This window comes from Sparassis crispa (genome assembly GCF_003851025.1).
Source record: "Sparassis crispa DNA, contig_000007F, whole genome shotgun sequence".
In the NCBI taxonomy this organism is placed as follows: domain Eukaryota; kingdom Fungi; phylum Basidiomycota; class Agaricomycetes; order Polyporales; family Sparassidaceae; genus Sparassis; species Sparassis crispa.
The window spans coordinates 1,429,130-1,440,274 of record NW_020939754.1 but is presented as its reverse complement, the minus strand read 5'-3'; the positions used below and the strand labels follow the sequence as shown (position 1 = coordinate 1,440,274).

General features: G+C 51.7%; 5 protein-coding genes across 5 annotated transcripts; 3 read left to right on the top strand and 2 right to left on the bottom strand.

Moving 5' to 3' along the window:
* Positions 1–58: 58 nt before the first annotated feature.
* Positions 59–1,803, bottom strand: SCP_0804900 (hypothetical iron uptake cluster protein; the record flags this gene model as incomplete). Its single annotated transcript, XM_027761078.1, has 7 exons — positions 59–184; positions 237–356; positions 410–661; positions 715–872; positions 943–1,047; positions 1,103–1,690; positions 1,749–1,803. 7 exons carry the CDS (start codon positions 1,801–1,803, stop codon positions 59–61), a joined length of 1,404 nt encoding a protein of 467 aa, XP_027616879.1.
* A 553-nt stretch (positions 1,804–2,356) lies between these two features.
* SCP_0804890 (hypothetical protein) lies at positions 2,357–2,632 on the top strand (the record flags this gene model as incomplete). The annotated part of the gene is made up of 2 exons (XM_027761077.1): positions 2,357–2,412; positions 2,461–2,632. The coding sequence occupies 2 exons, from the start codon at positions 2,357–2,359 to the stop codon at positions 2,630–2,632; spliced, it is 228 nt and encodes a 75-aa protein (XP_027616878.1).
* A 1,140-nt stretch (positions 2,633–3,772) lies between these two features.
* SCP_0804880 (hypothetical protein) lies at positions 3,773–4,092 on the top strand (the record flags this gene model as incomplete). The annotated part of the gene is made up of 3 exons (XM_027761076.1): positions 3,773–3,797; positions 3,868–3,923; positions 3,982–4,092. The coding sequence occupies 3 exons, from the start codon at positions 3,773–3,775 to the stop codon at positions 4,090–4,092; spliced, it is 192 nt and encodes a 63-aa protein (XP_027616877.1).
* A 1,774-nt stretch (positions 4,093–5,866) lies between these two features.
* SCP_0804870 (hypothetical protein) lies at positions 5,867–6,088 on the top strand (the record flags this gene model as incomplete). The annotated part of the gene is made up of 1 exon (XM_027761075.1): positions 5,867–6,088. One exon carries the CDS (start codon positions 5,867–5,869, stop codon positions 6,086–6,088), a length of 222 nt encoding a protein of 73 aa, XP_027616876.1.
* Positions 6,089–6,343: 255 nt separating this feature from the next.
* SCP_0804860 (predicted protein) lies at positions 6,344–8,485 on the bottom strand (the record flags this gene model as incomplete). The annotated part of the gene is made up of 17 exons (XM_027761074.1): positions 6,344–6,705; positions 6,755–6,765; positions 6,818–6,915; positions 6,968–7,032; positions 7,084–7,114; positions 7,165–7,291; positions 7,351–7,465; positions 7,519–7,552; positions 7,605–7,628; positions 7,679–7,708; positions 7,760–7,853; positions 7,902–7,924; positions 7,972–7,979; positions 8,031–8,128; positions 8,181–8,213; positions 8,263–8,303; positions 8,354–8,485. The coding sequence occupies 17 exons, from the start codon at positions 8,483–8,485 to the stop codon at positions 6,344–6,346; spliced, it is 1,326 nt and encodes a 441-aa protein (XP_027616875.1).
* Between the last annotated feature and the right edge of the window lie 2,660 nt (positions 8,486–11,145).

The following is an 11,145-nucleotide window of genomic DNA, read 5'->3' as shown; positions in this document are numbered from 1 at the left end:
CTTATTTGAGTCGCAATCTACGAACAACCACCTATCAAAATCTGTGCACGAGGTCAACTCATAAGTGCATGCCCTCCTCATCGGTTTCAGCCCCGTACATCTGCCACATCCGATGCGCTTCCATATCCACCTGAGCTTCCGCAACCGTAACAATTTTGCCGTGCATCTGATACACACCGCGGTCCTGCAGTAGGCATCAGATATCGAGCCATGACTGATGAACAATGGAGCTTTACAAGACCGAGGGACACCTTGATCGCCGGGGGATCAGGCGCGTAAGACTCCAAAGCAGAATCACCCTCCCGACCCTCAGAACGAGCGATAAGCTTGACAATGTTGCGCACAGCAACTTCGCACTATGGCAATCCGTCAGCGAGAAGCCATGATGGAGAAAACAGATGCACCATACCTGGGAATGGGCACTGCGGCCGGACTTAATCGCACCAAAGGCATCCGCAGCGTCCCCAATCGCGAACAGGTGCGGGTACGGCACGCTCAATTGCGGGCTCACGCCCCCAGGTACATGCTCTTTAGAGGCAAGTGCGACTTGCATGGTCCTTTGCACACGTATCATTCCCTTTGAAGGACCATCTGGGACAATAGCATCCGGGAGCATCTTTCCGAAGAGGTTAGTGTTCGGAATTTGACCGGTACAGAGCACCTGCATGACATGATCATATATATGGACAACCTTGAGCGACTAAGAAAACATACGATCAGTTCTGCCCGAATCTGGCGGCCGTTTTGTGTGCGTACAACACGCTCTATACTATCATTCTCACCGCGGACAGCCTGTCCGTTGGTCAGAGACGATAGGTCTAGACGTTCGCCCAGAATTGTGTCTACGTTCAAGGCAGAAAGTCTGGCGAGAACTGCACAACGCAAAGAGGAATATAAGAATAAGTAACAAAAATAATAGCGGTAATTTATGTTGTGACCTACTTTCCTTGTGCATCCCCTCGTCAAACCTCGGCAGTAATTGGGCTCGAGAATGGAGAAGAGTGACACGTTTCGTCGGATACGCATCTGCAACATCCGTGGCATACTCTATGGACTCAACCTAGTGCTTAGTGGATAAATTGCAGATTGTAGCGTTACTCACGGATACCAAGGGCTCCACCACCAACTACGAGCACACTCGATGCGCTCTCGATACGCTCATGGTACCGCTTAATCCATTGGATGCCCTCAACTTTGGTCCCCTGCGTAAGCGGAGCAACAGGCGCAGAAGGCGGTATACCCAGTGAGGTGTTATAGGACGAAGAAGGCTCAGACACTTGCCGGTCTCGACTGGCGTTCTGCGACACCACGGACCCGTAGATATCGTCGACCGGGCCCCATAGATTGATGGGTGCTGGCAGGTGGCTACCCAGTGAGTACAAGAGATAGTCGAACTGGAGTGTTGGGGTCGGGCCCTGGATTCCGTGCTCTGGAAACGCGCGCGACAGGGTAACACTACGGGGTGAGAGGCCGGTGACCTGTGCGTGCAGGAAGATGTGTCCGGGGTTCTCTTTGCCGTTCGGGCTTTGAAATATGTTGGTGTAGGGAATGAACGCCTTGTGTTCGTGCCCTGGAACCACTGCGTAGCGGGGTAGAACGTAGAGGTGGTTCAAGTGGCTATTCCGATCTATGACAACCACCCTCCAGCCATCTGGGAGCGCCCCCGCAAGGAGTTGTGCTGCGCGGGCACCTGCAGGACGATTTTCATCAAGGTTGTTCGTGTCCGCCACTTGCGCATGTTCGCTCACCTCCGTAGGACGCACCAAGCACTGCGACAGTTCTGTTGAGCGCTGCAGCTGCCATTTCTTTTCGTCCTGTGTCTGCACGCTCAAGGAGGCCTAGTATTCCCACACGTCACACTGCAGCGTATATACGGTGGAAGAGAGGCCCCCGTAAGTCCCCGAGCGCCATGATACCAACGCTGAATGTTGAAATTCGTTGAATTGGCACACATCGTGCCAGAGGTTTTCGTCACCGGCGGCACAAGCAGCGAACAATTTATCTGATAAGATGCCAGAGGATCGGTTGATTGATAACCCGAGATAAGATTTGATCGGTACTCACTGCAGCCATTCACTGACTCGGACTAGTACTCCAAGTCGTCATCTTCAGAGCTAGCACTCTCAAGGTTGAAAAGGGTATTATAGCGAGGCCAGTAAGACTCTCCACTCTTGTAAAACCCAGAACTTACGAAGCGTACCCCATACGACCGCAGGTCAACGGGACGTCATTCACCCACGGCTTCGACAGCTGCGCATGGAACTCGGCACGATGTACTTATCAGTCATGATCTCTTCGGACACCAGAGTGGGTCAATTGCGTCTGTTCTGAGCTTTGTTTGACGCAGCTTCTAGTGATGCGGTTTCGCCCGTCGGACGTCGTCGAAGGAATATTCGGCCGCGTGCTCACGAGGTGTGCTATCCTGTTTCTTGACATGAGTGCTTGGCTAATGGCGAAAAGAGCTACTGCGAAGGATCTCATTAGCTCGTTGGCACTTTTCGACCCGACCATCCGTGTTATCGTCTCGCCTTTTCTTGCTATTGGTCCGCCTTCAGTATGCTGGTTCCTTCGAATTGACTCGTCCAAGGACGGCATGAAGCCTAAGTTGTGTATCTCTCCTGCCTGCCTATGAGGCCTGAGGCCTGAGGAGCCGGACGATGATCTGCGACCATGATGTTCGGCACATGACAAGGTAGAGCTAGGGATCGTCCTCCTAAAGAGAGTCACCATTCACTCTGGAAGTAACTTGTCTACAATTTAGAGGAGGCTGCCGCTCGTGTTAGGACACGAGACTGACCTCGCTCTTGTACTCTGATTGCCCCAATCGTAGACTCACTGGGTAATCGCACGAAAACTGTGCCAGATGCAAGCGATCGTCGCCTCTCAGAAGGTTAATGTCCCGACATTAACTGTGGAAGGCTCACCGGACGTTTCTGGTACATTGATTTCGCTCATCAGGATGAAGTTTGGGATGATCTTTGAGCCTTCTGTGACGTCTTGGGATGATGTGATAATTTTGACCGTATGCAGCGGCTCTAAGGCTTCTGTTGTACCGTGCGCACTCTAGGACTCAAGTGCAATCTCATCTGGTCTACTAGCAGCCGTGCCTCCGGGGGAAATGTTGCCATAGGATTGCGTCAACTTTGCTCCATGCAGGTACAGATACCTATATGAGTTAGGATCGCATGAAACTTGAAACAGTCTGTCTTGACGCTCCTATAGCTCTATAGCTGGTCACGATGAATTCATTTACTATTTTCTATCCTGGTGTACTTCCGCCTCCGGCTGTTTTGCGATGGGGGTATCATGTGGCACCGCCTAGCAGCAGTCACGCGAGCATGGACGTACAATCATAATAGGACGTGGTGGTTTCTGCAGAAGACGTCCGCGTCAAGTCATATCTACTTCTCGCAGATCCTTTGGCGTTGTGCACGTCTGTACGTTCCGGAGCTCGCAATCTGCACGCTCGATGAGGACTAACTGACCTGGCGCAAATGGGTTTGGACAGGGTCGATGCTCTGCGAAACTTCTTGCTCCTCGGTCCCAGGTTCTTGAACGGAAATGAAAGGTCGACAAACGATCCGCGAATCTGCGCCGGGAGCGTCCTGCCGCAGTTTCTCCACCAGCCAACGAATGTGCTGTCTCAGACAGAGCTTGACAATCTGAATAGTATAAAGGCGGGTAGGCTGACTGCTATTGTTGCATCAGCCACAGAGCACTCGTATCCACACCTCATCGCTTCACCGCACACTTTTCATCCCCTAGTAATACGATGCCTCCTGCGAAAGGATCCAAGGGTGAGCTGCAACTTGCCACCATCTCTTCCCTCGAATATTGCATGTTGATCCACCTTTCTTCGTTTCATAGCTACTGGCGCAGCTAAGAACGCCCCCGCCGAGACCGCGCGCCCAGCGGCCACCCAGGTATCGTTGGCGAAACCTTCTTCATATCATTCGCTGATCTCGTCCGATCACCCGTCAGGCAAAGGCTGGTGGCGATAAGACCGCTCCCCCACGCGCCCCAACCGGCACGCGCAACGCCGCGGCGCCGCCACCCAGCGGTGGGAAGGCCCCGAAGGGCGCCAAGGCGTGAGATGCGTTCCTCACCTTGGTGATTACAAGCGTTGCAGAAGTAGCATGGGGGATAGAATGATTATCTGATACTTGTTTTTGCGAATGGAAAGTCTTCAGCGTGTCATGAAGGAGTCGGAATGGATAAGGAATCATAGAACTATTGCGGTCTGTCATTCGCGAACGCGGATGCATGGTAACGAAAGAAATGGAGGAGTTCCTGGCATAAGATGTCAGCGCGCGATTCTATCCAATATCTACCCCTCCTGGAGGGTGCGTTCAACTCTCGTCGACCACTGAAAGTTCGGATAGCGCAGAATTCGTACATGCCATGGTTTCCATTCTTCCGCGCCGGAACACTCGGTCTTCAATTTTTTCAAAGGCTGAGATCAATCCATCTGACCGTTGACGTAGAATGTTTGATCCAAACGTATACGAACGGTTCCAGCGGTTTGTTGACAATTCAGATCAAAGAAACCCACATTGTAATTGATGATGTCCCATCTCTTGCATTGGGCCGAGTAGTGGACCCGTTCTCCAGCTCCCGCGTACATCATGGGCAATCAAACCATGATAGAGGCCGACCATTGGCACCACACCCTGTCTGCCTTCCCAACTCGCATGGGCGACTGAGGTGTGTTCCGAGGGCTATTCACCGCCACAGGCTTGCCGACGCCAGGAGCCGGGAGGAGTTCATTGTCCCCGACTACACCGCCGTTTAGGCCAAAGCTCGGGTAGATAGTCAATTTCCGAGATCAGAAGACAGTTTACAAAAAGATCAGATTGGCATCATACGGACATTTTTGGGACATTATGAGCGGGATATCTCCCGGATAACTCGCTGCTCTCAGCCTGATATCCTCCGTTCACACTCCTGCTGAGCTTTGCCCTCCATGAAGACTTCGCTGAGATTTCCCCCAAAATCTGCCTGGCGGCGTCAACCGTGGGAACCACTGGAACGCCACGTCTTTTCCCGGCATGGTCTGATGTCAAAGTCTGCTTCTCTCCTTGACCAAGCCTCCAACTTCTCTTCTTGTCATTCGTCCTGGTCGCGCCCACGTTCCAGCGCAGTCCTTGTTCTGTTCTACCGCCCATTGCACATTTTCAAGCTCAAGTGCCTTTCTTCTGCAGTGTTTTCTCTGTTGTGCTGGACTTCTTGGTCTCTGGCAAGTTGGGCTGTGACCAACTGCGTCCGTCTGGCCTTGGCTGTTGTGCCGGCTCCTGCACCAATGTCATCTCTGCCCAAATGCGCAAATACCCTGTATGAGGTGCCTTTCGGTGCATACCCCACCTCTGTGCCCTGCTGACTACCCCGCGAAGGGTGCCTGTCGCCGAGGTGTGCACTTCTACTCTTCCTCGAGTTTAGCACACTTGCTCGCTAGGTGATGGGGTCACCATCTCACAGAATCTGACGGGCCGCGGAGAGTGCTCCACAGTGTGGCACGGTGAATGCCCATGCTACACCGTATACAAGTGTAGTACTGTAGCTCCTACAATAGCGTCCTGTAGTGTCCTGTAGCATACAGAAAACCAATATATTTGTTATTTACACCCATAACTGCAATATAACAAGCCGCGCAGCTGTTATGGAAACAAACAACGATGAGGAGCCGTGCCCTGCATGTTCCCGAGCTCAGCGGGAGATCACTTGCTGAGGTCTCACAGCTCTCGCTCTCCCCGGAGTCTCCTGGGATATGATGATTTCTATCTGGGTGATATCCGTGCCAGATCCGGAAAGAGTCGTGGGATCATCACGCGATATTTGGACCCGGATCTCAGCCTGGACTCTGGCCAAAATGGCGGTGTACGACTTGCGTTTGCGTGGCGGAAGCCACACGGATGCCGAGGCCGCCACGTTAGCTGCATCCCTTGCACATCGTGCGTCCGTGGGATCGCGGCTGGGAAACTTGACTCTCGACACCGGCGAATTCCCCGAGGAAGAGAGTGTCGAAGGGCTTCGTGCGGTTGTGGATGTACTCGACTACACTAACTATAGTGCCGAGATCCAAAGGCTGTAGCTGCCGTACGTGACATGTCGTCAGTATCAGCACAATTATATCTTACGAGAGTCTGACATAGATATCGACATCTAGACTTATGAGGATCTCCGTATGGAGGGATTCTTTCACCACCGGCGTGCATCAGCAGGTAAAGCAGAAATCAAAGTGCATATCGTCCAAGACACAACGAAACCGACATCACAGCGAGAGAAACAAAGAGGCAGAAAATGCAGAGGACAGCTATTTAGATACAAAGGAGGCGCGCACCCAATTCTACCGTGGCGCGGACGAGGGCAACGTGCGCGCGTCCCGCACGGCGCCGAGCCCCGCGTCCACCGAGTCCGACGAGTTAGAGAGCGAACCCGCGGGCACGTCTGGCGTCGCGTATGTGTACGGAGCCAGTCTGATGTCCTCGTCGTAGCTCATCCGTGGGCGCATGCCTGGGGAATCAATGGTGCCGCGCGTATCGTACGGGAGCCGCGCGCCCTCGACGCCGAACGCCTCTCCGAAGTCCATTTTCGCGTGCGGTTTGCCATCGGCCCCGGTCTCGATCGCGCGTGATTGTGTGTATGGCTCTTTGCGGAAGTACGCGAGGAAGAAGCGGAACGAGCCTGCGATCTCGTGAGCGAAGTCGCCTGCGAGAATGTTAGTATGCAATGGCATGCGACAGAGTGATCCACGCACTGTAGTTGATGCTGGAGAAACGAGGGATTAGCTAGATTCTACCATAGCAGAGGACACACCTACCTATCCCACAATGGTCGCCAGATGGAGGTCCGTTCACCTTCGACCCTGTAATCCTTCACTGAATACGCCCACATCATGAATGTGGAGAAGAACACCATCTAGCAGCATTGTGAGCATTAAGTCACATATTAAGTCGAACTATCGGGATACCTCGACGCAAGTCGCCAGAGCATTCAGTCCATCTGCAATATTGGTCTCTGTCCAATACTTGGTGGCTATTGCGGAGACATCAGCTCAGAATGAAGACTCAGCTTAAAATGACGCACCGTGGATAACCCTGCCTTCCAACGCATCGAACTAGTCGGGACAATCAGCTTACTGCCGTTAGCGAACGAGATAGAACGTACGACCAGTCCTTGGTAGAACGTAAACATGACAATCAGTTTGATCGCCAAGAACTTCGCGAGAGGACGCCGGCCCTTCAGCTCCTCTCTCGTGAGCGCATAGAATAGGATCAGTCCATATAGCGTAATGCTGGCGGAAGAAAGGAAATGAACACCAGATGCCCCGCGAGACAGGTCAATTCTGCGCACGTGATGCTGATGGCGTCGATGACGGTGATGTACGCATTTGCTGTCGTGAAACTCCATCCCCCCGATTCACACAGCACGCCTGCCGCCTGGCATATGATCCCGATGACGGAGAGAACTGGAGGCACGGGTGAGGCTTACAACGCTGAAACGGGGAATAATCGAGCTTACGAGGACGCATAATCACATATTGTAAGACAGACCACTAATGCGCCCATGAGCGGGCCGCATTTGAAGTCAAGAGGTCAGTCACGTACTTTAAGAGTGTACATGAAGTACGGCTGTGCAGATAGCTGTTAGAAACCAACATGGTAACGGAGAGAAGTCCAACCTTTGTGGGCCTATATCTCCAGAAGCAGAACTGAGGGTAAGATATCAGCAGTGTTGACAAAGAGCCACATTACGAACTGACAGGAAGTGGTAAGCTCTGCTTGTCTTTGCGGAGGATAGCGTTGTTGACGTTGTGTCCCACAGACGTGGCGGCTACAAATTCGATGAGTAGTAGGCTAGCTTGAAAGATTAGGTGGGACTACTGTGAACTCCAAAGTACTCACAGAAAGGCACTAAGAGTCACAGACTGGTACAGGGTTAGTGGCACTGACTAGATGACGTGGGTGATCATACCTCGTAGGCTAACAGCGTACTATGTCAAATTGAGCTCAGTGGAAACATGTGAGACTCACCTGTCTCAACCAGGTCGTAATATGTGTAACTGCGGAAGAACCTGTATGACAGGAAGGAGATGATCGCATAGACCGGTGGCATGTACAAGATACGTAGGCTACGCAGACACATTGAATACAATGCGAGTGAAGAGCCGGTGTTCTGCGTACATTTGTCGTTGCTCTCCACGGTTGGTATAATTCCTGCATCATGATCATTAATAAATACAGATGAGACAGACCAAGGACGTACCGGCAATGTCTCGCCACATTGATGATCGTGAGTATAACAGTCTATACTCGCTTAGTTGCCGCGAATCGTGCGCATATAACGAAAGACATACGATAGCAGCACATACACCAGCAACCAGCCAGCCTATTCTGTGCGTATCCCAGTTGACCCCGTTCGTGGACCAAAAGCTGTCCTGTTCTACGGCCTGCTGGTTGCCCGAGGGACAGCTATGTGTCCGAGCCATCTTCTGCGTAGAAATGTCGTCAAAAGTGAAGGGTAAGCGGAAAAGATGAAAATTAACGAGAGAAGATGCAGAGGAGACGTGAGAGTTTGTATGGGCTGTTCCTCCCTTCCGGTCGGATAAGTACTGCCCACGAGCTCAACATAATGCGCACACGGAGATATCGGATTGGTTACCATTCAGTCGCAAGTATTGCAACTCCGGCCCGAATTCGGATATTCGGCGACCGCTCCTGGGCTTAACAGAAACACTAGTACTAGTTAAGTACTAGTACTTACGAAACCAGACGAGTCCACACTATGTATATTACATGAATGCAGGCTCTCGTACCGTAATATTATTGAACTCCGGTGCGATGTATCTATACTAGTCTCGAACCTCGTATGAGAGGCCTCTGAGAGGTCCCCCATGGGAAACGTTGAGTTTGAATATTGACGTCGGCGCAACGGCAGCTTGCCCTCACATGATTTGCACATGATCATGACGCGAGCTTCTGCTCGGGTGAACGCCGAGCTCCCTCTGTGCAGTAGGAAAATAAATGCATTGCACAATAGTTCAGCCGGCGAAAAGTGCTGAAAAAATTGCCACTCATTTCCTGGAAGCTATGCTAAAATTTTTGTATGCGCCGTATGTCACATTGCCTCCTTCACATCTCAAGTTTTGTACGCATTTTGGCCGCGCCGTCGGCATGGTCAAACTCCGCCGTTCCCACGGGGGACCTCTCAGAAGCCCCTCATACGAGGATCCAGCCTCTATATAGAGGAACGACTCTTTCTTCCTATATACTAGAGGCTGGTTAACGAGCCTATATCTATACATGACTCGTCCGTTGATGTCAAAATGAGCATCTTTTTTGACGATTCACTCAATGCTGGCCCTGTTGTTCACAACGAATCGCGAGCAAAGCCATTATGTACTCAAAATTCGCACTGTTGCAGCAATTTTCACGGTGGTGAGTACCTGCGAGCGTTTCGTCAAATGACACGTATCAGATGTAGATAAGGTTATGAACATACTGCGGACTGCGTCGCACATGTCCTATGTATGTAACGGCCTCCCGACGGATTGCAGCGGCCAGGTCGAAGGGATAGCGGGGGCACTCGCAATAAAACACATCCTACTACCGACCTGCTGTTTCCGTCGTCTCGCCAATGACAGGGACCACTCAAGTAACGTCGCGGAGACACAGACAGCCAATCCAGTTGCCCGGATTCCGGTGCCACGTCATAGGAACCGCAGTGCGGAGTATACCTGTAGGACAAACTCAGTACATATACAGATATCGATGAGTGATACTAGCCACTGTTGTCAAAACTACTGCGCACATTCACTGCCCCTGGCTGCTCCGTTATGTGATTCGACAGTTGCCCTGCAGTCGAAATTCACGCAAAGCTACGCACCACATCCTGGCTCGTTGAGCTTCTCTGCAGTGACCGGCTGTTCTTTCCCAGCCTGGAAATTGTGCGGCTCGCCTGCCAGGATATTTTTCGATGTAAGTAACATCAGTATGTTCCGTTCCGTCGGGATCGCGGGTCTGACCCAGTGTTCCATGAATCTGGAGCAGATGACCTAGAGTGGCCACAAGATACGGAATCATTTCTTCAGACGCCAAGGTAGAAGCTGGATGCAGGTGCATCGAACCTGAAATGTTGAGCGACAAGAGCAATGAATTGAATGCAATTCTGACAGCACCACGGAGCCCTAGTACAGTAAGCCGGAGTCCACCCCTCTGAGACGGACATGCAGCTCCGTACTAGATATTCGAATGCAAGATGCCGAAGACCAGGTAAGGCTATTGTGGACCTGTTCCTACAGATGCTATGTGCACCTGCGAATTACAGAATTTCGAATTTTCTTGACCGGAAAGCGTGCGACTGCGAGATGCAGGATGCCCGACATATGCCAGACAGATGTTGGCCATTACATCGACAAGCCCTGAAGACGCACACGAGACGTTGAAGCCCAATGAAATGCTCCGAGACTGATATCTGAGTTGGAGGTGGAAGATATGGAGGTATGTGATCAGTTGGAAGTTTGAAGCTAGAAATGACTGGGCGCGAAAGACGGGCGATTACTACAATTGCACAGAGTATCGCAGAATGCAGTCTTGAACTCGTTTGGAAGACCATCACTGCGTATGGGACACACATATGGAGTGCTGGAGTCCAAAGCGCTCAGAGGATGAGATCTGCCACAGAAGGCGGAGGTGCCAGATCAAAAGTTGACGGCTTGCGCGATGTTGAAGGAAGAGTGCTCGTGTTGCAACAGCCTCGGACAGTGAGGAACCAGTGTTGAGCTATGATCTTCGCTGTACACAGCCTCCACCTTGCGCCCAAAGAGGAAGTCGATTGGAACGGGGCCTGTCAGAGCTGGTAGTATGAATTGAATTCAAGGTTGATTCGAGGTTCCAGACTGTACTACTTTACCTGAATTGAATATTTTATGAAACATAGACTCCATTGAACCAGAACGTAGGGTCTTATCACCTTCTGCGTGTCAGTTCAAACTTGTTGAACGCGTTACGCGGAGTGAGTCTCGTAGCAGGTGACCGCGTATGTTGTGACTCCTGCGTGACACCACGCGTGCTGAGGGTGGCAATAATCCGCCTCATTCTTCCTGACTTCCAAGAACAAAAGTAAACGGTCCTGCGCTCTTAAGATCAT